Source organism: Vitis riparia, chromosome 8 (genome assembly GCF_004353265.1).
Source record: "Vitis riparia cultivar Riparia Gloire de Montpellier isolate 1030 chromosome 8, EGFV_Vit.rip_1.0, whole genome shotgun sequence".
Classification (NCBI taxonomy): domain Eukaryota; kingdom Viridiplantae; phylum Streptophyta; class Magnoliopsida; order Vitales; family Vitaceae; genus Vitis; species Vitis riparia.
The window spans coordinates 9,364,532-9,391,601 of record NC_048438.1 but is presented as its reverse complement, the minus strand read 5'-3'; the positions used below and the strand labels follow the sequence as shown (position 1 = coordinate 9,391,601).

General features: G+C 35.1%; 3 protein-coding genes across 3 annotated transcripts in view; all 3 read left to right on the top strand.

Moving 5' to 3' along the window:
- LOC117920607 (protein NODULATION SIGNALING PATHWAY 2-like) overlaps positions 1–3,984 on the top strand; it is a 9,679-nt gene extending 5,695 nt beyond the window's left edge. The window contains exon 2 of the mRNA XM_034838214.1: positions 2,386–3,984. Coding sequence (XP_034694105.1) covers positions 2,386–3,984 — 1,599 coding nt within the window. The remainder of the gene's footprint in view (positions 1–2,385) is intronic.
- Positions 3,985–6,076: 2,092 nt separating this feature from the next.
- Positions 6,077–8,761, top strand: LOC117919874 (lectin-domain containing receptor kinase VI.3-like). The gene has a single exon (XM_034837151.1). It carries the CDS (start codon positions 6,262–6,264, stop codon positions 8,431–8,433), a length of 2,172 nt encoding a protein of 723 aa, XP_034693042.1. The 5' UTR covers positions 6,077–6,261; the 3' UTR covers positions 8,434–8,761.
- Positions 8,762–10,339: 1,578 nt separating this feature from the next.
- Positions 10,340–12,184, top strand: LOC117920606 (L-type lectin-domain containing receptor kinase S.4-like). Its single transcript, XM_034838213.1, has 2 exons — positions 10,340–11,203; positions 11,300–12,184. The coding sequence occupies exons 1-2, from the start codon at positions 10,340–10,342 to the stop codon at positions 12,182–12,184; spliced, it is 1,749 nt and encodes a 582-aa protein (XP_034694104.1).
- Positions 12,185–27,070: the final 14,886 nt, after the last annotated feature.

Genomic DNA, 27,070 nt, shown 5'->3' with positions numbered 1-27,070 from the left:
CAAACAACAAAACAAAATGGTAAATTTGATGGGGAGCAAGTAATGGTGTTGATCTAGCATATGGTATTTTTTGTTGATCATATCGTAGACTCCCTCTTCCTTCTTTTCCCTTTTTTTTTTTGAGGCAGCTAGGCTTAAGAGCTGCCGTGAAAAGCAAAATGGACTCATTCGAGGTAACCAGGTGGTGAATGGCCAAATTATCATTCATGAACACCTGAACGTGCCCGAAAGAATTTTGTCGCATGCTTGATCATGGATAAGTGGGAGTTTGATAAACATTCCAATATTCATGCGCTTTTGATGTATTTTAATACTATTTGAGGCAATTTTACTATTGATTGACGTTAATAGAATACAGGTTTAGTGACAGATAAACAAACTATTCTTTTATAGGCGTAAAGGTGTCCTCATTTGTGCAGCACTTGCATGAAAGCTTCTCCCAAATTATCTTCATGACCATCGTCTTTTCTTTTAAATTTACTCTATTGGGTCGCATGCTTCAAATCAGGGAATCCGAGGATGCTGAGAGGAAAAGGCTCCGTCTTTTCCATATTTGTCTGGTTGATTCTTTTATATACTTTAGCCATATTCCTCTGAACTTTAATCCAAGATATCCTTAGTCCTTGTTCCCAATCAAAGAATCATAATCAACATACAGAGTTTTAAGTCATTAGGGGTGTTTGATGAAATGATGCAGTGGACGGACATCCATGCCTAGGCACCATATTTTTATGATAGATACTTAATTCCTGTCTCCAAACATACAGCCACGACACCAGTTGACGAATCAAACAAAATAAGTAATCTGAATACCTGGGGTTATGGACTCTGATGTGGCACTCAGCAGGCAATCCATTACACGGATGAATCAAACAAACTCAACATTCTATCCATGCGAACGTACATACGAATTTCAACCTGATATAACATGTAGATTCCTTCCCTTAATCACCATTTGCCAGTATGGCATTAATGATTTTGATTCATTGACGAAAATGACCCAGACATTTGCTCTGAACTCTTGTTATCACAAAAAGTAAGCTGAAAATCTTGACAGTTCAACAAAAAAAAGTTATGGTATGTAGCATTGTCACTGCTGGTCAAGGAATTTTCACTGCCATGGATGAGACGAGACTGCAATCTCAAGTAGTCCAAGGATTTAAATCAAACTCAAGCAAGATGATGGGAAGCAGAAGCTCCATCTGGTGAATGTGTTCTTTCAAACACTGGACGATTCATCTCCATCATCTCCATTGTTATCCTCCATTATCATAAGAGTGTCTTCAAACAAAAAAACTGTTTGCATCATAACTCCCTATCATTACATGCGTTAGTCAAGACATGCACCTCAACTTTCCATGAATTAGCCCAAGAAGCCTTGAATTCTGGATATGGTGGCTCCTGGATTAGAAGACAAAAGTATGTTAATGGCATCAAATTTATATTAAGTTGCGGCATGCTCTCTGCTTCAAGACTTTTTCTTCTTGTCCGTATTAACTGGATAGCATTTCATTATCATCCTAACAATATCTTGTCCTTATTAACTGGATAACAATTTATTATCATCCTGACAATGATTAAGTAATAGTTAAGAAACAACAAAAGCAGGAATCAATTTACAAGTCGACATTGACAGGTCTGTTTGAAAGCAGTGTGAAATTCAATAGATATGGAGCAAACTAGTAAAATTTTTGGGTGGGTGTCTCTCTGTCTGAACTACTCTCAACCTTGCGCTCATTAAAATACTAATACATGGAAAAAAAAGGTAAATAAACAAGCAAAACAACAAAACAAATTGATAAGTTTGATGAGGAACAACTAATGGTGTTGGTCTAGCTTACGGTATAGTTTGTTGATCATATCTTAGATTCCCTTTTCTTTTCTTCTTCTTTTCTTGAGGCAGATAGTCTTCAGAGCTGCTGTGAAAAGCAAAATGAACTCATTCAAAGTAACCAGGTGGTGAATGGCAGAATCATCTTTCATGAACACCTGAACGTGCCTGAAAGAACTAATTAGGCCACAATGCACCAGAATGGAAGCTTAATGAGTAAGCCATTTGTTTGTTTTTTCCCTTAATATTTATATAATTGTATCACAATCAAGGCTCTCATGAAAGGCCAGGCATTTACTTTGAAAGCGGCACAACCATAAACAAAAGGAGAACAGAACAAGCAGTTATGATACCTTTCTTGAATTTATGGCGAGTATGATATAAAGATTACTTCCCTTCAGAAACGGACAGGGGAGGAAGATGACTTGACTTGGGAATTTTGATGGAAAGAAATCTATCTTGTCTGATTTTGGCCCATCACCTATAAATAGTCAAGCCTTTTATATAGAACTCCAGATCACTTCCTTTGCTCTTCTTGTTAAAAGATGATGCAGCCTGATGAGCTTCTTCAGTTCCCATGGCCATGCTTCAACGACATAGATTCATGTCTTGATGAAATTGCAGTTTATGGACTAGGCATTGATGCAGACATGGAGTCCGGGTTCTCCCTTTTCAACACAATTAAGGACAGTCCTGATGTTGAATTCATCCCATGTCCTCCAACAACGTTGTCTGATGAGTACATGGATTTTCCCATTCATATTGATGAGGTTCAACATACACTACCGAATGATGTTTATTCACTAAATTTGGAGGAGTTTGAGACCATTTTGAGCAATGATACTGAGGATACGTTTGGATGGTTGGAGGAGAGAGAGAAAAGTTATCCTTCTAAACAACCCTCTGTTGAAGGAGACGACAACTGGAGCTTTAGCCCATCCATGAAGTCAGCTGATGCATCTATGGACGTGGACTCGATTGAAGCTTTGTTAACCTTGCCTACAGAGGACGTGGAAATGGATAATCAACTGAACATTGTTCATCTGGTCATGGCCTATGGAGAAGCTGTGGAGAAAGGAGAGGCAGAGCTTGCAGTTGTGTTGATGAACCGCATCCAGGAAAAAGTAAGCCCTGCTGGTGAGGTTGTGGAGCGGCTTTCATATTACTTATTCCAACCCACAGACAAGCAAACAAACTACCTCAGACAAGAGTCTGCCAAGAACTTCAGTGTAGCCTTCAAAGCGTTCTACCAAATCTTCCCATATGGGAAGTTTGCTCACTTTGCAGCCAACTCGGCAGTCCTTGAGGCCATGCCTCACGATGCTGAGACCATACACATAGTTGACTTCGACATGGGAGAAGGGTTACAATGGTCTTCAATGATCGATGCCATAGGGCAACACCACCAAAAGACAGTAAGACTCACATCGATCAAGCGAAGGGAGGAGGGTTATGTTTGTGCTGCTTCACAATGGAGATTCGAGGAGACAAAGAGGCATCTCTACAATCACGCCAGATCCGTTGGCCTAAAGCTGAAGGTAGAGGAGATGGAGCTGCAGGGGTTGGTGAATGAGATAAAGAGAACGAAGAAAAAGGGTGGAAGAAGTGAATGGCTGGCTTTTAATTGTATGATGGGCCTTCCACACATGGGGAGTACTGGCAGAAGAAGGCAAGCTATGGAGTTCATGAGGGTAGCCAAGGAACTAACTGTCCATTCTAAAAATAATAACAGGGGCATCATAACTTTCGGTGATGGAGATGGCTGGGAGAAACAGAAGAACACTTCGAGTTTTAGGTTATTCTTTAATGAATATTTAATACATTACCAAGCCCTGTTAGAATCAATGGAGTGGACCTTCCCAACTCATTTTGCAGAAGCAAGAATAGCCATGGAGTGTCTCTTTGTGGCACCTCATGTCTCATCTCTGGGTTGGTTCCAGAAGTGGGAGCAGATGAAGGGAGGTGACTCTAATGTTGACTCAATATTGGGGTTGGAGGGGTGGAGAGTGAGCCAAGAGAGCTTAATGGAAGCCAAACAGATGGTGAGAGAAGGGGAGAGTAAATATGGGGTGAAGATTGAAGGAAACAATATGAATATGATGGTCTTAGAATGGAGAGGAGCCCCATTAGTGAGAGTTTCTGCTTGGAGGTAACACACAAATCAAAACAAATACCCTACAAAGAAAATGTGAAAATCAATGCTCAAATGATAATCAATTGACATATGCTTATTTAAGAATTATTTCTCCTTGCTTTCCACAAAATCTAATATATATAATTATTTTAGTTCTAATCATCACCCAATAATTTGGATTTCCTGGAAGACCAAATATGCTATTCAATTGATGGATTAAATAAAAAATTTGAATCAAGTCTCAAACTCCTCAATTTTTTAAATGGCACTTGTCTTTGAGAATGTTCATCTCTTTGTTCTTCTAATCCATGGAACATTGTGAGACAATGATACCGATTTTTTTTTAATCTAACATTGACTTTTTATCCCTTTACATTTTATTATTCAATCACAATATTTTTAGACTACTAACATGTATTAACTTAGTCAAATCTCATATCATGATAGCACTTGTTATCAATGAAAAATGATTGGGATCAAGACAATTTCATGGATCAAATCATTCTTTCATTAGCCGTTACTAATTAAAGCTCGATTTTAGATGATTTTTAGTAAAATTAGTCAAGAAACACAAGGGCTTATTAATAGAAAAACATGAACTCCAATTATAACTATGTTGAAGAAGATGACATATATTTAAACCTAAATATTAATCACATTATTCAAAATGAATGTCTTATTGAAAATGAATAAAATGTAAGCATCCAATGACATGTTGAAAGGGACTCGTTAACACCTAAAATTTGATAAAACAAATATAGAACTTAAAACCATTTGATTTTTAGGAAATTTTAGGGCATCGAATCAATATCTATTAAAAATGTAATCTAAATTATTGAAAGTGTATAATAAAACCTATTGAAAATATATAATGAAATCTAAGTTGTTAGATGATGATAAAAATATACTAGAATAAGATATAAACAAATAGGATCAAAGTATAAAAAGTAATGAGATAAAAGGTGATTTGGGGATAAAGTATGAAACTTAAAACATGACATGATATAGTTGATCTTGGCTTTTGGTATTGTATCAAGAGAAAACCAAAATAAATAAATAGATAAAGAAAGGAAGGAAAATCAAAAGTTAAAGTATGAACTAAATAAATACTTTTCATTGAGTTTTTCAAATTTATTTCTTTTATTCTATTTAGACTTTTATTTCTTTTTCTAAAGAAGGAAGAACTTAAAATTTTATACACCTTAAAGCAATTTTTATTATATTTAATTTTTTCTTTTTGGAATTTAAATGATAAATTGAACAAGAAAACTTGGATTTTACTGCATAATTCAAATAAAACAACTAAATATAAATTGAATAAAACTTTCTCTCTTGATTCTTCAAATTTATTTATTATTCTTTCAAAATTTGTAAGTTTCTAAATAATTTCTATTAATTATATATAACATTTTTTTTAATTATTTGAATTTTTTTTGTTCTTCATATGATTCAAATAAACTTAAAAGATGATGATTATTATGATTATAATGATTATAATTATTTTAATGTTTAGAGAATGTAATGGGTCATCTTTAATAATGTATCCAAGAAGAGATCATCACCACACATCTCATGCTTCACCTAGTGGTATATATGATAAATAACAAAATTCAATTCCATAGAAAAACCATCCAATCCAAGAAATCCAGATCAAAGGGTGATGGAGGCCATGCCAATTGGAATAATCAATGAGTACAATTAATGGTAAAAGTGACCCACATCCCGTTCATACCACCGCCCAACGATGAATCAAACAAACCGCTATTTAACGCCATATGACCTGATCGTGCTAAATTTGCTCGATGTTCAAATGTGAAAGTAGTTTACGAGTTCATATTCTTTATTTTTCTTGGGTCAACATCAATTGCACGCCTACCAGGAAAAACCCAGTCTTCTTATTTGCCAGACTTTCACGCGTCGTTGATTTATCATTCAATTTCGCACGAAAATAAATATAAAGTATTTCCACTTCATTTTTGTCGACTGTTTTTAGTAATTTAATATGATAAAAGAAACTTTTTCAAAAACTTTTATATGTACAAGAACTTCAATAGGCGAATACAAGACAGAAGGCCAAGCAGCCTTGTAGAGGCGGCATTGGATTTGGAAGTCATCGTGATCATGCGGTTGATGTGGTCTCGAGGGCATGATCAGAGGGTGAGCAAGTCTAGAGGCTTGAAAGGTTCAAACCTGTATGGCTGTATCAGCACGGCTCTTCTCCCAGTACCGTGGCATGGGGTGAAAATGGAATATGACATGACTGTCTCATTGTCACTGTCGTCTCTCCCAACTCCTAATGCCGTTTAGAGTTTCTTCACAATCAATGCTTCTTGACTTCGACAATTCGACTTCTTCGGTCTTCTCTCTGAAATCTATATCATTATCTTCCTCAACTGGTTCTTCTCTTATTCACACTTCCATGGCTTCCTCCTTTTCTTTAGCTCCTTGCCTTCTCTTCCTCCTTTTCTTCTTTTTCATCGTTAATGGCGCTGCACAATCTCAGTCTTCATCTCTTGATTTTGTGTACAATGGTTTCAATCACACAGAAAACAACTTCACTCGGAAGGGTGCCACTATTATAAAACCCAGTGGCGCACTTAAGCTCACCAACAGGTCACGTGATGTAATCGGGCATGCATTCTATCCTGACCCAATCAATCTGTGGAACTCTTCCAACAATATTTCTTCATTCAGCACCTCCTTTGTTTTCTCAATCATTCCCTCCGGCTCTGACGGAGGCGGCTACGGCCTCGCATTTTTGTTATCACCATCTACAGACCTACAAGGGGCTGACAGTGGGCATTTTCTGGGAATTCTCAACTCCACAAATGATGGTGATGAATCAAACCACATCTTTGCGGTTGAATTCGATACAGTTAACGGACACAATGAAGGCAAAAGCAGTGAAGGTAATCATGTTGGAATCAACATCAATAGCATGGATTCAGTTGCAACAGAACCTGCTTCATATTATGTCAATGATACAGACAAGAAGGAAGAGGTAAATTTGGACAGTGGACATATCCAAGCTTGGATCGACTACGCGGATGGTGTTGTGAATGTCACAATCGCTCCATTATCGATTCCGGACAAACCAATGAAACCACTCATGTCTAAAGGAATCGAGCTATCTAGGGTTGTCACGAACAGTATGTATGTTGGTTTTTCTGCATCCACGGGAGAAGAGAGGAGCTCTCATTACATATTGGGATGGAGTTTTTGCATCAATGGAACAGCTCGTCCGCTCAATCTTTCTATACTCCCAGTGCCACCAATTGAAACAGACTCATCCTCTCTGCATACTGGAATTAAGGTTTTAATTACGGGTTTAGCTGTGATCCTTTTAGTGTTTGGAGCATGGTTGATTCGTTTGTTGTATAGAAGGAAGATGAAGCCTGAAGATCTCGAAGATTGGGAGTTGGATTATCCTCACAGGTTCAGGTATAAGGATCTTTACACATCCACAAAAGGTTTCAAGGTCAGTGAGGTGATTGGAGTGGGTGGCTTCGCCACAGTGTACAAGGGTGTGTTACCTACAAATGGGAACGAAGTTGCAGTCAAGAAGATAGTCCAGAATTTAACTCATGGAATGAGGGAATTCGCTGCGGAAATCGAAAGCTTGGGAAGATTAAGGCACAAGAACCTGGTCAATCTTCAGGGATGGTGCAAGCACAAGAATGACCTCCTTCTTGTCTACGATTACATCCCGAATGGAAGTCTTGACTCTCTCCTCTTTCACCCCCCTGACGACTTTGTTTTGAGCTGGGATCAGAGATTCAACATCCTCAAAGGCATCGCTGCTGGGCTGCTATATCTGCATGAAGAATGGGAGAAAGTGGTAATCCACCGCGACGTCAAGGCCAGTAATGTCCTCATAGACCCTGACATGAACGGCAGGCTTGGAGATTTCGGCCTTGCAAGGCTATATGATCACGGCAAAAACTCCCATACCACGAGCGTGGTTGGCACAATAGGGTATATTGCACCTGAGTTGACTCGCACTGGGAAGGCCTCCACATCCTCTGACGTGTTCGCATACGGGGTTCTACTCCTTGAAGTGGCCTGTGGGAAAAGGCCTATTCGCCCAGCCGATTCACAGTCTTCAGATCACTTCATATTGATGGACTGGGTGTTTGAATGCTATCAAGTGGGTCAAATTCTGGACGCAGTGGATCCAAGGATGAAGTCAGTGTATGTTGTTGAAGAGGTGGAGCTGGTTTTGCGATTAGGCCTCTTCTGTAGTCACCCAAGACCAGAAGCCAGGCCTACCATGAGACAAGTGACGCGATATCTCAGTAGAGATGATCCGCTTCCTATCGTTGACGATTGGGCTGCCCCTGATTCTTCGCGGTTCAGCGATATAAGCCCAAGATTCTTACAAATTGTTTCAACAGATACAATCACAAGTTCTTGTCGTTCATCTTCAGTCGGCTACATCTCTTCCGGCTCCATACGAGCTGGCAGATAGTGAGTTGTAGGTAGCTCTTAACGTGTACAATTTTTTTTATCCTTCATTAAGGTTTATCTTCAATTTACATTTATCAATCAGTCACCTTCCAGTATGCCATATGCGCATACTTGTGTAGGCTGCTTGTTTACGATGTTTTTGAGTCTTAATTAGTTCAGTTTCTCATCACAAATCCCGATATTGTTTAGGAGGGGAACAATTGTTTTTAGGTTCATGGCAGCATGATTTCTTACTCTGGGGAAGTGGGATCGATCCATGTATATGACAACCGGAAACATTGTTCTTATGATTTTTTATTAAAATTCTCAAGTATCCATCTTGGTTGTTAGGCCTTTTGCATGCAATATATTAAACAAATAACACTCCAAATGACTTGTCAATTTATTCATTACCAAAGTTCATTGTTTCTCTTCGCTTGTGGTATACCTCCAAATCCCACTTGACAATCATGGCGTGCTACAAAACGAAAGGAGAGTCCTTTCACAGAATTAATAATTGAGCAGTCTAGTAGTACAAAATGGTATCCTCCACCTTTGAAATCGTATGGACGCCCATAATATTCGCCAAGATGATTGGCAACTTGGAAAGAGACATATAACAGTGATTTAGATTTATTCTCCACACACTTTCTCCAAATTTACATCCTTAATTATTATAAAAAATATAAAAAAATATCAAATATAATAAAAATTAGTTAAATATTTATATATTTTAAAATTATTTAATATTTATATATTAAAAAAATAAGTAAAATGAATTTATAAAAATAAAAATAATAATTTATTAATTTTTATTTTATTTTTTCAACTCTTCCTTTTTATTTTTCTCTTTCTAATATTTTCCCTATATATATATATATATATAAAATATTATCTTTTCCGTCGGATTGGGATATCTCATAGCCCACGTGGCTCAACTTTTCTTCTTACGAATATGAGAAAAAACTAGTCATATAAAAGAGAGAGGAGACTTTGAGAACTGTTTCCACTGTACTTGGTCGGAAGTAGATTTGTTCGAGAAAGTATCTTCCATGCATAATACATGTACCCTTGTGCTTACGCTGTTGAAAGGTTTTAGGAAGCTTCCAAACGAAAATTAACTTCTAGAGAGAGAAGGGATTAGGTCCACTGACCTACAAATACAATTCTCAAAGAGATTGGCTGACGAGGAAGCTCACCAAAAATTCATGTGAATGTTGAAAATAGCCATAGAAATTGGGCATTCCCTTAGGCCACAGGTTCGAGATTGAAAAAACCTATAAATTGTGGAGGCCTTGAGATCATGATGATGCCACCATCACGGCAGCACCCGAATTAGTAAAGTTTGTGGTGGGCTTAAAAATGATACTTTTCATGTCTTGATGTGGACTAGTTGAGAGTATCCCAATCAGATTTTTAATACTAAAAGGAAATAATATTTAATTCAACAGTTGTAGACAAAATAGCATTACTTACTTTAATAATGTAGTTTCAGTTCAATTTTGCCACAAATTTGAAGAATTAATTAAAAAATTATTAAAGCACATAAATTAAATAATTAACCAGCTCATTTCATGACTTGTAACTGATGTTTAGAGGTCTGTTGTAGGGAAATATGTTCGTTTAATCAGGTCCTTTATTCTACATGTGATTGATGTTCACCATTATACTAATTAACTTTACTTAAGAGACAGAAAAGAAATGATTCATTCTTTGAATCTGTTCGTTTGACAAGAAAGGATAGCAGCCGCAGGTACTGGTAAAATTTGGCAACTTTTGGTGCAAATTACCTTTCATGGTTTTTCTTCAGGGAAAACTCTAGCATACGAGTTCAAAAAAACCAAGGCATCAAACCAAGTCAATAGTAGTTAATCCGAGATTGAGCCCTGCTCGTCTTCTACCTTTGGTTCATGATCACCCAAATGGCCATGGTAGTAGTTCCTTCTCCGCTTTTATTCCTCTTCTTTCTTGTCAACTTAGCCTGCTCTGACAACACCCAATTCATCTTTCAAGGGTTTAAAGGCGCTTCCATTAAAAATTTGAGCCTCAATGGTGCTTCCTTCATCACCTCAACTGGTGCACTTCAGCTTACTAATTCCTCCAAAGACCTCATTGGCCGGGCGTTCTACTCATTGCCCCTGCACATGTTCAAGGCCAATTCACAAACTGTTTCCTCATTTACCACTACTTTTGTTTTTGTCACTGTTCCCCTAGACCCTGAAAATGGTGGCGGTCATGGACTGGCCTTCACTCTAGCTCCTTCCAAGCATCTTCCAGGAGCTCGATCCGGGCAGTATCTAGGGGTTTTGGGTCCAGGAAACAATGGTAACTCCTCAAATCATGTTTTTGCAGTTGAGTTCGACACTGTTAGAGGCAGCACTATTTTCAACGACATTGATGCAAATCATGTTGGCATCGACATCAACAGCATGAATTCTACAGCATCAAAGACAGCTTCTTATTATGCCAATCACACCCACCCTAAAGAACCACTGAAATTGGAGAGTGGGACTCCAATTCAGGCATGGATAGAGTATGATGCAACAAAGAAGAGTGTTAATGTGACTATATCGCCTTTGTTTGTGCCTAAACCAGTTAGGCCACTCTTGTCCACCCGAGTTGATTTATCTCATATTCTCAAGGAAACCATGTATGTAGGCTTCTCTTCAGCTACAGGCAAGCTCTCCAGCTCACATTACATCCTGGGGTGGAGTTTTAGGATGAATGAAGTGGCGGTTCCACTCAATCCTTCACGGCTTCCTTCATTTCTAAGAGCAAAGAAATCAGAAAAGGTAAGAAAGAAGGCTATTGGGATAGGAGCAGGATGTTCAGCCACAACAGTTCCCTTGCTTATGATTGTTGTGTGCATCTACTTGTGTTGTTTGCAGAGGTTGAAGTATAAGGATGTTGTAGAGGATTGGGAACTTCAGTGCTCTCATAGGTTCCCATACAAAGACTTGTTTATAGCCACCAAAGGTTTCAAGGACAGCGAGATCCTTGGGTCAGGAGGATTTGGTTGTGTGTACAAGGGAGTGTTACCTGCAACCATAGAGGAAGTCGCGGTTAAGAAAATCTCTCACAATTCCAGACAAGGGATCAGGGAGTTCATGATGGAGATAGCAAGCTTAGGACGCATGAGACACAAGCATCGAGTACATCTCCGTGGATGGTGCAAGCACAAAGACGAACTCCTCCTAGTTTATGACTTGCTGCCCAATGGAAGCCTTGGGGACATTCTCTTCAATCACAACAAGTCGGGGATTCTCAATTGGGAGCAGCGATTCAGGATCTTGAAAGGCGTTGCTTCTGCACTATTATATCTTCATGAAGAATGGGAGCAAGTGGTTGTCCATAGAGATGTGAAGGCCAACAATGTGTTAGTTGATGCAGATATGAACGCAAGACTGGGGGATTTCGGGCTTGCCAGGTTGTATGATCATGGGAAGGAAGCCTGCACCACACATATAGTAGGCACATTAGGATACATGGCACCAGAATTATCACGAACAGGAAAGGCCACAACTCATTGCGACGTATTTTCTTATGGTGCAATGCTGCTCGAAGTAGCTTGTGGCAGGCCACCAATTGACCCAAATGCCTCATCCAATCAGGTATTGCTGTCGGACTGGGTAAGGGAGCGCTGGGCAGCAGGCTGTATTATTGAGGCAGCCGATCCCAAGCTTGACAATGAATATGTAAGCGAGGAGATGGAACTAGTCATGAAGCTGGGGCTCATTTGTTGTCAAAGATGCCAGAAGCGAGGCCAACTATGAGGCAGGTGACCTGTTACCTAGATGGAAGTGATAATCTCCCTAGTGACATTTCCCCAGAATATCTCAATGTGAATGGGAATAAATTGTATGCAGACTTATGTTCATCATCTCTGGGTGGCACCATGGGAGGTGGCGTGATCAGTTCCGGTTCACTGAAAGACGGCAGATATTAAAAGCTATAGTTTAATAGTATGTTTCCACTATATTATATTGGGAGAAGGGAAGTGGTTACATCTCTTTATGATATGAAAATGGTTGTATTAGAAGCTCTAGTCGGTGATAAAAGTATTGTTAGGAGAGTGAAATGTTATGATAACACTTGGGTACTTAAACCAAATTAAAGGGATGAAGGCATATTAAATAAAGAAAATATCTGAGAAAATTAGTATTAGGATATATCAAACATGGGGATGTGAATGAACATAAACTTGTTATACATATATAATGTGACCATGCATGTTATTTGAAACATCTAACCATTGATTTAAAAGGTGCTTTGCTATATTGCCATTATCCCCTAAGCACACAACTCAACTCAATAGTTTAATGAATCCAACTAGGGTTTTGAGTTTTGCCCATCAAGGTTTCCATTTATCTTGTATATTTGGCTTTACAGTTGATCAAGGTAGATTTAGAGTATCTTTTACGGTGATTTTAGGAAGTGTTTTTAATCTTTTTAATACTTGAAAAACAAAAAATTTGAAGTATTAGAAATAGTAGAAACACTTCCTAGAATCACTATTAAGTGTACTTTTAGAGTGCATTTGTTAGTGATTTTAAAAAGTATTTTTAGTCTTTTTAACACTTAAATTCTTTTATATTTTAATCATTAAAAAAGTTAAAAACACTTCCTAAAAGTATGTTTGACAGTGATTTTAGGAAGTGATTCTACTCTTTTTAACACTTAAAAAATTTTATTTTTCAAGTATAAAAAATAAATAAAAACACTTCCTAGAATCATTGTTAATTAAATGTACTCTTAGAAACATTTTTAACATTTTTAATATTTGAAATTTTTTATGATTAGAAACACTTCCTAAAATCACTATTAAACACACTTTTAATCAAATTAATTAAGTGATTATAAGTATACCAAATTAACAACAAACAACGCTAATGCCATAATAGACATTTATTGTCAGATATGAAATTATTTTTCATAAAATCAAACTAAAACTTTAAAACTTTGTTTAGGAAGTGTTTTAAAACGGTTTTGAAAAATCATTCTTTGATATTTTAAAAGAAAAAAAAGAACTATTTGAGAATCTAAAATATTCTTCATCTGTTTTTTTATACTTTGTTTTTAATCATTCTTCAATTTATATATTTATTTTTAAAAAATAATTCTTAAAAAATAAATGAAAATGATTAAAATATATTGTTTAAAAACACATGTTTTATATTTTTGTTTAGAACATAATATTGTTTTTTATTTTTTTTATTGTTAAACCTTTTTTTTTTTAAATAGCTTTTAGAATAAAAAACTATTTAAAAAAATAGCTGTCAAATATGGCTTAAGATCTTTTGATTTGGAATGTCATAAGAAGGTAGAGAAAGAGGACAAGGAGCAATAAATGTGCCAAAAATGAATGAATAAATTAAGTCCCATTTGACAACTCTCTTTAAGTGAGATGGAAATAAGGTGGATTTTTTCGAGTAACCGCCCCGTCCCGTCCCTACCGGGACGGGGTTTAAATTTAATAAAGGGGTTTGGGATGGGTGATGCGACTCTTGGTAGCTTAGCTTTAAAGGCGTATCAACAAAATTTATACCTTAAATATTATTACAAAAGTAGCCAAGCTACTATAGCATAGTGGTTCTAGGATCGTTCACTGGGAAGGGTTTTCGCAAACACAAGTGATATTCAAATTAGGAAAATAGGTGATTTTCTTATGGATGTTAACTTTAAAAGAAGATGAAAATGTTTTAGAGAGATTTAAACTAATTTAAGCTAACATTAAAGACTAAAATGAAAGGGTGTAAAAACAAGTTTCTCAAAGATAGGATAGCTATGCTTTGGCTCTTATGCAAATTGGAAATCTCAGGATAAGCTCCTCGCATTGGGGTTGCAACTATGGTGATGCTTGCTTCCCGAACCGGTGTGGATTTAGCAAATCAAGTTTTAATCCTTTAAAATGACAAAATAGATGGTAGTGAATTTCATCAATGGTTATTCACCTTAGACTTCCTTTGAATGGCTCGTAAGAGATAACTAATGGTTTAAAGCCAAAAGCTTACCAAATATTGGCAACTCAAAGTCATTCCAGGTGATAAACTCACCTTTCAATGGCCATTGAAATTGGTTCTAACGGATTAATGCAAAACTTGGAATTGAAAACCTCACCTTCCAATAGCTCGTATGAGATAACTAATGGATAGAAATCCAAAAGCTTATCAAGTATTGGCCGTTGGAAGTTGTCCAAAGGAAATAAAAACCAAACTTTGCATTAATGAACCATTAATGAAAAATGACTACCTTACCTTCCAGGTGCGAGAAATTTCCATGGGATTGCATCCAAGCCATCACATAACATCCATACTTTGAGAAACTTAAAAGGTTTAGCCAATCATCCTCTGAGGAAAAGTCCTCAGAGGTTGTTTGGCTACTAAGAAAATAGAAATGGGGAAGAACCGGAGAAGAGAGAAAAACAGAGCTTTATATATTTCTAAGTTAATGTACAGAGGATCGATCTCCCAATCATTCTCCTCCTGGAGGCGTTGTGCACCTCTATATATAGCAAAATTACAAGATAAAGCTTTATGTCGGCTGAATACAAGGTTACAAAAGGAATTTACACGAGAAAATATCAAGCTAAAAATATCTGGGAAGTCGGTGTTGCATGCGTGGAGAAACAGAGGATTTCAAAGGCATTTTCGCAAGGTGCCTAAATCCACCTTGCGAAATTTCGCAAGGTGGTTCTTCATGGTACGAAATGGCCAAATTTCGCACCATGAGGAAAATCCCCTTGCGAAATTTTCGCAAGGTGAAATTCACCTTGCGAAATTGCTCATTTGGAATGATGCAGTTGTCTTCCGAAGGCCATATCTTCCTCATTTCAGCTCCAAATCATACACGTTTGAAGCATTGGATTCTTGACTTCCTGAGCTTTGAAATGGTATATAGCATGTAGAAAATGGACTTCGGGAAGTGCCCCAAAAGTGTGAAAGAAGACTGTAGCTGCTGTCCTCTATTTTCTTCACTTTGTTTTCCTCTTCGCTTCTCTTTGCTTGTGCTCGTGTTTCCACTTGAAATTCAAGCTTGTAAACTTCCAAAATCTTTCCTTTAACTTGTCCAAGTAGCTTCTCCATCATTTGGCATGCTTGAATTGATTCATAAGCTGATAAAAACATGTAAACTTGCCACAAAATGGTTAAAACCAATTACTAAGGACCTTAATGAATTAATTGGGTTAAATGAATATGATTACTACACAAAGGTGCTTAAAACCATTATAATTAGGTCTACAAAATAGCACTTTTTGGTAGTAATCAATGGGTATTAGATTTTATTTTTTTAAACCCAGGGTGAGTTCAGGTATTACCCCATCCCGTCCTAATTATATATAAAATTAATTTTAAATTTTAATTTAATTTAAAATTTTATTTTACTATTTTTAAAATATAGATAATAATAAAAAATTAATAAAATAAGTTATAAAAATATAATAATTTTAATATTTATAAAATATATTTATTTTAATGTAATTAAAAAATTTAAAGTAATTTAAAAAAAAAAAAAAAAAAAGCTAAACGCAGCGGGGCGGGGCGGGTATAGGAAAATTTTTAAACAGGACGGAGAGGGGAATTGTTTTTAATAAACGGGGCGGGGTTGGGATGGGGGCGACCTATCCCGAACCCACCCTGTTGCCATTCCTAAGTGAAGATGCTACTATGCTCCAAAATTTCTTCGAAAAAGTGGCAAGCCTCAATGTTGAGTTTGATGAGGTTAGATTATAAGTACTTGAAAAAGAAACCTACTATTTTTTAAAATAGTCTTTTATTTTTCAAAAAAAAAAAAATATATATATATGTTTAATAACCAGAAATAAAAAATAATTTTTATTCTTAAAAATAAAAAATATAATATTTTAAATAATATTTTTATTTATTTTTGTTTATTTTTTAAAAATTATTTTAGAAAATAATTATATAAATGTAGAAAATGATTAAAAACAAAATTATTTTTAAAATATATTTAAAAATATAAAAAATAGGTTAAGAATATTTCAAGTTTCCAAACAAATTTTTGTTCTTCAAAACATCATATAACAAGTTTTAAAAATTGTTATCAAAAATTATTTTTTAAAACTATTTTTAAAAACACTTCTCAACAAAACAAAGCTTATATCTCTTTTCTCCTATATTTATCCCTAAAAAAAATGAAAGTGTATATATCCTAGCCCTAAAATAACACACGGTACCCTTCTAGTGGCCATTTATTATGGAAAAATAATAAATATCTCGAAAATACATAAATATTTTTTGATTTCTAAATTCCATGGTTGATTTCGAAATGGGCACACTGATTTAGAACTAGAGAATGCTCGTTTCGAAATGGGGAATGCTCTTTTTGCTAAAAACGAGGTAATTGCCTTTTGCCTCTAGGTTGTCTCTCAATCTGAATTTTGAGTTCAATTGCTGTGAGAAACTTTGCTATTTTGAAATCGATCCTCCTCACTTCCAAATTTTGAAGCGAGGTGTTGGTCTTCATGGTTCTCTCCTCTTTTACCTCATTTTGGCTATTCTCTTGAGCTTAACTTGACTTCCATGCCTTTCCTTCCTTCCATTTTTCTCCATAAGTGTCAGAGCCTTCTTCTCGAGCACTGTTTCACCCTCATTTCATCTCACATGCCAAGTTTGCTACAATTTCACCTTTATTCCCCCATTTTCTATATTTTCACTCAAAATGACACATTACTCCTGTTAGGCAGAATAGTGATCAATCTCCACCTACTTAGATAGGTGCCTGTTGATCCAAACCAAAGTGACTCCTAGATTCTTCTCCCATATTCTGCTATATAATTATTTGTAAACCTCCATGTCATAAAATCCTTATTGGTAACTAGGGTTTTGATCAATTATGGTTTTGATTTTCTTTAAATGATTAAAATCATAATCACCAACTACAACTTTAACTTTAAGTTTAACACCGTAGTAAGTGACTCCGACTTTGACCATTTAAAAAAAGAAATTCAAAACCGTAATCATCAACTACGATTTTAAGCTTAAAGTTAAAGCTATGGTTGGTGAATGCGATTTTGAATTTTTTTAAAATGGTTAAAGTCATAGTCACCAACTACGATTTTAACTTAATTTATATATAATTATGTTATTTCATTTGAAATATTTAACTTTAATTTTTTTAAAATAAAAATATTATTTTATTGTGATTTTATATTTATTAAAAATATGTGAATGGTTAATAAACTTATCTAAATATTTAAAAATAATAATATATGAAATTAAATAATTGATATTTTTAACTTGATATAAAAATATTTTTGTTTAATTTTATTAAAACAATTGGCACTATATTTAATATTGTAGACCCCCTCGAATAGAAGGGTTTTTTGGATTTTATTTATTTTTATCTTTTTTGGCTACCCCGGGAATGAACCATTCTTGGGTAGCCAAAGAGAACTAGAGGTGAAGGAATAACATTTGGTGGGTGAGTTGTTCTAGGCGACCAGATGGGACGAAAAGAAGAAGGGGCAGAGAGCTAGTCGAAGCTACAAGGAGGATGACGGCTGAAGTAGGGGGTGGGTACCAATGTGGCATGAAAAGAAAGATTTTTTTTTTTTTTTTTTTTTGGGCAGTGATAAAAATAAAGATAGCTAGGGGTCGGGAAAAATCAATTGGTTCTTCTTGGTGTGAGGTGTCTGAGGGTTGTGAAAAAGGAAAAAAGCTTGAGGAAAAAGATAGCTGAGATTCTTGAAGATGAGATAGTTTTTACAGAGAAAACGAGGAATGAAGCAGAATGAGGAGATTGCAGCTTGCTGGAAGCCAAGCAATATTTTTCTCAAGGGGAATCATTCAGGTTTAACCATTTCACACCTTAGGCTCTCCATTTTATTTTATTTTTAACAGACATACCATGCTCCTTGCTGATATTTGGATTTTTTTTTGTTTTGACGTTTGAATGTGTTAAGCCTGTTTCCCATTTCTATTTACTTGATCTTTGTTTCACCTGAATGCGTTGCATGGTAGTTATGCCATTGTTCATGTGTTAAGATCACTCAAACCTTCTCACCAACTTTTAAAACTCATCAGCATTTATGGAATGGAACTAGATTTGACTGTGTTATTTTCGTTTGTGCACGCTCGGTTTTTTCTTTACCTTCTCCTTTGTTCTTGGTATATTTTGGGGTGTCGAGTATCATGTTTGAGGTTGGCTATCTTGTTTAGAGGTGTTTTTGAGAGGGCACCATGAGCCATTTTTCATACTGTTGGAAATTTCTGGGTGTTTGAAAGCCATATGGGTCACATTGAATGCTTAGGAAAAGATGTGGAAAGGTGATTCGGGAAAGCGAGAGTAAAAAAAAAAAATTTGGTTCTTGAAGGAAACTCCTCTGGCGACGACACACGGTCCTACTCAACCTGCTTTGACCATGTGGGCAGTTGCACCGATCACCAATAACGGGGACATCGTTTTCTGGGTGCTGTCAGATTGCCATCATTGCTTCCATCTCTACTGTGTCGACGTGTGGTTGAAGCTCAATGCGTTGTGCCATGTTTGCCACATTTTCATACTCTCTCTTGAAATCTTGTTCTTTTGGTCCCACGCCACCACCTTTATCAACAAGTCTCCACCTCGCATCTCGGAAGTTTATTCCAGGAGATCCATTCCCGCAGGCTGTCAATGCATTGAGGATTGAGATTAATCGAGGTTTTGCTGTGTTGCGAGAGATCGCATCTGGAAAAGACTTAAAGAAATCCCTTATTATTATTGTTGGCTTGTGGATTCTGTCCATGGATGAGCTGTTTTGAGGGGTAAGAAGAAGCTAAGAGGAGGGCCATTTCGTTTTTGTGCCAGCTAAGAGGAAGAGGGGGGAGCAAGAAGAGGTTGAACATGTGGAGAAGTGAAAGTTGGAGTGAGGATCCCAATATTATCAACTCATTTCCATTCTTCCTATTCTCTCATGCAACCACCTAACCCAATTTTTTTTTTTTTCACTATTTTCCTCCATTTCAACTGTTTCCATTTTTCTTTCACGCGTGTGCAGCCCACATTTCCAGTTTAATTCTCTCTCTCTCTCTCTCTCTCTATATATATATATATATATATTAATTTTCCAAAATTTGAATTCCCAAAACTTTTATCTTCAAATAATCGTCCAAAATTCCGATTTCTGAATAACTTTTAAAACTCCAATTTTCGAATTAATCTTCAAAATTTCGATTTCCAGATTTAATTTTTAATTTTCAAAATTCCAATTTTCACATTTATTTATTTAATCATTATTATTTTTGTTATTATTATTATTTTATTTATTTATTTATTTTTAAAATTCTATCTTTAAATAATTCTTCAAAATTTCGATTTCCAATTTTAATTTTCAATTTCCAAAATTCCAATTTTCACATTTATTTATTTAATCATTATTATTTTCGTTATTATTATTTTATTTATTTATTTATTTTTTAAATTTCATCTTTAAATAATTCTTCAGAATTCCAATTCTTAAATTTAATTTCCAAAATTTCAACTCTTAAATTTAATTTCCAAAACTCCAATTCTTCAAAAAAATTTCCAAAATTCCAATTTTCAAAACTTCCATTTTTAAATAATTTCCAAGTTTCCAATTTTCATAATTTAATTTTCATAACTCCAATTATTAAATGTAATTTCCATAATTACAAATTCTTAAATTTTATTTCCAAAATTCTAATTCTTAAATTTATTTTTCAAAACTCTAATTCTCAAATAATTTTCAAAATTCTAATTTCTTTCAAATTTAATTTCCTAATTTTCAATTCTTAAATTTAATTTGCAAAACTTCAATTCTCAAATAATTTTCAAAATTCCAATTTGTTTTAAATTTAGTTTCCAAAATTCCAATTCTCAAATTTAATTCCTAAGACTCCAATTTTCAAATAAATTCCAAAAATCAAGTTTTCTCTCGAATAGTTTTAATTCCATTGCCAGTTGTCAAATGTTTCTTTAATTCTACCACTTTTCATCATTCCTTAAGGTTTGGGGTTACCAAAAATCCCGTTTTTAATAAACTTGTTGCCTTTTCCTTTCAGGCAAGCACCTTCATAAATTTTCCTTTGATTTTGAAATAATTTTTCTATTTCTCATTATTTTAAATAAGCAAGAAGTCAATTTTCATAATTCAAAAATAATAGAATTTGTGAGACTTATTCGTGCAAGATAAATTGGGCTTTGTTGGGGACCCTACATATGAGTTTTCTCTTCTGATTGTCAATTGTCATACTTAATGAATATTGCTTGATTTTTATCCTGATATTTGATATGCATGTGATAATTTTATACTTAAGCTAACCTTGTTTTCATGATAGCGCACTATTACTTCCTCCTAAGATACACTCCTACTTCTACGTCATTTATTTATTCATTCTCATGCTCCATTTGTTTTATTATTCGATCATTTTATTGGTATCCATTGATTTCCTTATCAATTGTCACGCTTGTTTCACTTTATTTAGTAGATACCCATTTTTAGGGGCTTAGAGGGGTGCTATGGTCTTTACCGTACCTTCCTAATGAGTAACTTGACCCTTGAACACAGACTCGATTTTTCACGGACATGTTTTTCCTTCAAGAGTCACACTTAAGATTTTTATTTCTTGTTTTGTTTTTCCCTTTAAAAATAAGTGGCGACTCCAAGTATTTTTTAAAAAAATAATATTTTTTATTAAATAAATAAAAAACGAGTTTCGCCATCAAGTGGGAACGCATCGAGCCAAAATACGGGGTCCACAAATATAAATATAATTAGTTAATTATATTTAAATATAAATTAAATATAATAAATATTTTTTATTTAAAACAAATAAATTATGAAAGGTTATTTAGAAAAAAAAAAACAAATAATACAAATTATTATATTAATTAATTATTTTTTATATACTATAATGTAAGTGGTATATAATATCACATATATATAAGTTCAATTTAAATTTAAAATTTATAATATTTTCATTTAAATATATAATAATTTTTTTATAATAAAAAAAAATAAACAATGTAATACAAATGAAAATAAATACAAAAAACGAAAAACAGTCCTTAATGACTGTCGTATGATGGAGTCTTCCTCTCTCTATGGATGCCTTCGATACAAAGACATATTTGTTAAATCTATCTAATCAATTTGCCATGTCTCCATATGTGTAGGTTGATATGAAGTTGATGGAGGCAAGGCTCAACATCTACGTGGACCACGACATCGCCTAGGTGGGCATACATCTAGCTGTGTAACATGCGTGAGGGTATGATGCATAATAGTCTTTATGGGAAGAGGTGTAGGTGATGGTAAGGTGGTAGATGGTGGGGCGATCTTAAGTACAATGATATTTAGTATGGTAGCATCTAGGAGAAGTTATATAGGATATGGTAAAATGACATCTAGTGTAATGGTCCTCGATGCAATAACATTTGATATAGTGGCCTTGAGGAAAGAAGATATATGTGATGATGGTGAGGTGACATTTGGTGTAATGGTTTCCTCGAGAGAAGGTAGAGGTGATGGTATATTAGTCTATGGTCTCTGGTATAATGACATCAGATATAGTGGCCTCTATGGGAGAAAATACCAGTGATGGTAGGGTGGTACCTAATACGACATGCTTTAAGAGAAAAGGTCTAGGTGAAAGTGATGGTCAAGGTGAAGAGGGAAGTGTGGAAGCCTCAGGTGCAAATGGGGTAAATGATGTGGATAGTGCCAACATGGTCTTAGGTGGATGCATAGATTGTTGAGGTTGTCGACCAACTTGCCCAACATCTCGCCTACCACCTCTCCCTCAATCTTGAATATGCTACATCCTAATTGTATTGGCTAACACAAGTGGTTTCATAGATGAGCCTGATGATGTAGACGACTCATGGATTGAACATATGTGATATTCCTCTCTAATCACATGCAAAATATCAATAGCAATCTAATGAATGTTGCTTAATGCACCTGAAGTAACCCCAACAGATCAACTAGCAATCTTAGCCATATTAGTGATCTAAAAAAATGAAACATTTCAAGATGATTTTCTATTAATCATAATTTAGCAAATCATTTATAAGTTAAAAAATCTCACCAACAATTGAGTAGTTGATGTTATACTATGGTACCTTATCTGATCCCTAAGAAGACAGGGAGTAATCAAACGTCATGTAATACAACGATATCACTCCACGTATGGATCATGAAACTCCATAGTACCTGTTATAGATAGTACCATCGCAATATGATTCGCATGACTAGCCTATAAGGTAATATATTGTGCATGGAATGCCCCCCAATTATACTTATGTCGTTCTCACCTATCCACGGAATATAGGTCTGTTCTATTGAACAAGATGGAGGTATCCCTTATTGGAGGCCAAACTGTCACAACACTCACTCTGGTTGATGCCACTGGACAATGTCAAAGCAGATAAGAGGTGACATCATCTGCCAAATTTCTTAGTTTGCTAAAGATATCGTTGGAAGATGGACAACTAAGTCTCTCATGTAATGCTCTTATAAAACCTATAAATATCAACATTTCACAATAATAATGTTAATGCTTATAAATCATTTAGATAATAACACATTACATCTTATACATACCTAGTCATGGGTCTGTGCATCTAATTAGCCTCGATAAAATGTTAACACACGTGATGGGTTATGAGCCCATGATAAAGGTACTCTTCAGCTACATCCCAACAGATCAGTTGACAAAGCCTCATCTAACAATGCCTTGTCCTGTAATCCTTGGTCCTCATCCAATAATCCTTTTTGTACCCCCAATAGGACCCTCAATTGGTAAATCATCTACTGCATCATGATCTAAATGCTGAGCTGCTGAGAGGTTAATGGTCGACCAAAATCGAAACAACCCACATGAAGTCTCTCCCAAGACCACAATTGGATAAAATATAACATTAATAATTTTACTTAAATTATAAACTTGAAGCAACTAAAAATTTTAATCCAGCGTGAACAATTAATTATACTTGCAATAGTGTGACACGTCCAACAATATCAATGACACCATCTAAACTTACCTAACACAACTCCCTATATAGGTGTGCTAAGACTACACTACCCCGATTATATATAGATGTTTGAGTTTGAGTCAAGTCTCTAAGTAGTGGGAGATAACACATATGAACATGTGTACCTTTTTTGTTTGTAAATAGTGTTGAACCTAGTAGTGCTAATGAAAGCTCGTGCATACTACTCTAATATGGTTCATCTGAATCTATTGATGGATGAGAGAATTGATGACATAGTCATCATGTTGATATCGCTAACCCTCTAATCTCAGATGTAGGGCAATGATGGGAGGCCCGTGAATACAAAGTCCTAATATGACAACAACATCCTATAAAGTAATGGTCATCTCCCCAATATGTAGGTGAAATATGTGTGTCTTAGGATGCTATCTCTCAACTAGACTAGTGATTAGTCCTCAATCTAGTGTAATGTGTTCAATACGATGTTCATCGTAAAATCCAGATTGAATAACATAAGGGCGAAGACGAGGATCCATCTCCCATTTCCACATAAACCTAGATATATGTTGTCAACAAGTCAAAATCGAAGTAAGTTTCAAAAATACAAATAAATTAATTAGATAATAAACTTCAATTTTTGTCATTTTTTTTAAAGAGATATTATGTGATTTCATATACATACTTGGCTAGTGTCAACTAAATGAGACCTGTGTCTATCCTATAGAACCAAAATAGACCTATCTAATGGATATGGATTAGAAGTATGTCCTCTGTACTCTATATCTACAACAAAATTGTGAAGATAAATAAGTAATACTTCATGTTTTTAAATAAACAATATTTATAGTAGAAAAGTTCAAAATTTTGATAGAGTTTTTCCTATTTTATGGACATTATCCCAAATATGAATAAATTGATTATGCAAATTACATCAATATTTATAAAAAAATAATCAACAAACCAATCATGTATCAATTTGATAAATATATGTATATTAATTCATTTATGACCAATAAACAACTCATAATAGTCTAAATTCGTTTATGGACCATATTGTTAATATTTCTCATAGAAAATTTAAAAATTTTGATAGAGTTTTCCTTATAGTATGGACATTATCCCAAATACAAATAACCTGATTATGCAAATAATATCAATATTTATAATCAAACCATCAACAACCAAACCCAATAATTACATATAGATAGTATCATAGTAGCTTACATCACAATATTAATGAAAATTACATACATACATCACATAGTCTAATCAGCTTTATTCCTATTTTGACAAGACAGGTGATCATGGCTACTTTGTTTGCATAACCCACATGTAATAGAAGTCTTGGCTTTTATAACGTCCATTTCATTATGCAAACGACTTGATTTATGTCATCCACTTGACACACATTTCATCGACTCAGAAGGCATGATAATTGGACCATCATAAGGAGGTCACTCATATACATTGAAGATAAGATGGAACAAGAGTGCCCAAGTATTATAGTATGATTGTGTACTATAGTAGTGTTGAACAAGTGATCTAAAATCAATTGAACAAAAATGACATGCTGCTAGAATACGGTTGCATGGAAATCCATATGAGTGTTTTACCACATGTGCATGCATGCTCATGTAAGTTGACATGATATGTTCGATTATCACTTGAGCCACTCTTAGTGCCCTTACTAGTCTTCACATGGAATCATCATTGGATGTGATCATATAAAACAATATCATGAGATCTTGCCTTAACCACATTTGTCTTAATCTTAGCATTGGCATATGGAGTGTATTCCTCACCCAAAACTAGTCGATTAGCATCTTGTTCCCTTCTCACAAAAAAGTGACTATTTACCCGAAAAAATGTTAACTAAACCAAAGTAGTTATGGGTAAGCTACGAGCCCCTTTAAGCATGTTATTGAACACCTCTGACATGTTTGTAGTCATGATGTCATATCTTCAACCTCTATCATGAGAAAACCCTCATTTCTCAAAAGGGATTGCCTCCAACTATTGTTGTGGATTTATATTAATCCTCCCAATTATGTTCATATGTTTATTGAATTTTTTTATCTTGGTTACTAAGGTTGCTCTACACACCAGATTTTTTTAATATTTTATTCTTGAATAAAATGCCTAGCAAAATGACGAATACAAATCCTATGATATTGTAGACCCTCCATTTTGTCTTTTTAGCACATGTCACCTTCAGTGCTCCACAGTAGTTCCTAGATGACCCATTGCTACTCATACTACTTATATTTTCTGAGCCACTTTGGAGACTTTGGTTGAGGGGTTTATCCGACTCCACATTGTGACCTTGACAACCCTAATTTAGACTTAGGCATAGTCCTAAATGCCTTAGGCCCACTTAGGTATAGTCCTAAACGCCTTAGGTCCACTTAGGTACACTTGGTCCACTATGCGCTACCTTAAGCCCACTTAGACACTTTTAGACTTACTTTTTATATGACTTGCATGATTTCATGACCGAAATTACTTATATGACTTTCTTTATTATTTTCATTTTATTTTTATTTTTATTTTTATTTTTATTTTATTTTATTATAAATTTCTAAATCATATTTCTTGGCTTTTTAGGCATGAGCAAACGGGCTGTCAGCTATTTGGAAGGAGGATTTCCAGAATTTTGGAGAAAGGAAAGTGGCATATTTTTTTGGTAGGAGAAAGGAAAGTTTTCTTTTGGAAAAACAGAGATAGAATAAAAGAAAAGATTGGAGGGAAGAAAAAAAAAAGATTTTTTTAAGAGAAAGGAGACTGGCAACATGCATGGAGAATAAGGAGAAAGAAAAAGAAGGTTGCAGCGGCACCACAAGCAAAAAGGGGAAGGAAGGAAGAATTTTTCGTTGCCTTAGGAGAGAAGAAAAAGAACTTGTGTCCACGAGTTTTTTGAAGGATTTCAGAGAAGAACCACAGCCGGAGGAAACGAATTGAGTCAAAGTTGTCGGGTGCGTTTCTTGTCATTTTTTATTTTTTATTTTCGTATTCCCATTTACATTATACTCCTCTTGATTCTCCGGCTGTTTTCGAGAAGTTATTCTTGCTGTTTGGTGTGGACGCTAAGGGCCACAGTTTGATTTGTTGAGACTGATTGCTTGCATATTTACGCTATTTTAGTCTTCCTTTTAAAGTCTTTGGTTCCATCTAAGCAATTTGAATATAGGTCTATATTTGAATTTGATGCTAGAAGTCTTACCCCTGTTTATGCTCCAATTTCACTTTGAAATACCCACCCATTCCAAGCCTATGGAAGTTGCGTGAAATGAGGCTTTGCAGACTTTTGCTTACCCTTTCTTTTCTATTGCATTTTCCCTATTTTTCCTTTACTCATTTTTTTTTTTTTAAATTTTTTCTTTGTTATCTGTTCTTGGGTATATCTTCTTGTGAGTCCTTTGTGGGAGTAGCCGGAGGGTTGAGATGAAAAGAAGGTGTGCTTAGGTCATTGAGCGAATTGTTGAGGGTAAGCTCGAACAAAAGAGGTTAATCCTTGTTCTGAATCAAGTGATGGGTGTGTATGTATTTGGGAATTCCAAACTAGCAGAAGGTATTTTCTGAGTTTCTGGTAGATTCTGAGGTTCTTGTAATGGGTTTTGAGGAATTTTCAAAATTTAAAAGAGAGATGAGTACTCAGAAGAAGAAGAATTTTCAGATAGAGGCATTTAAACACCAAATTGTGGCGG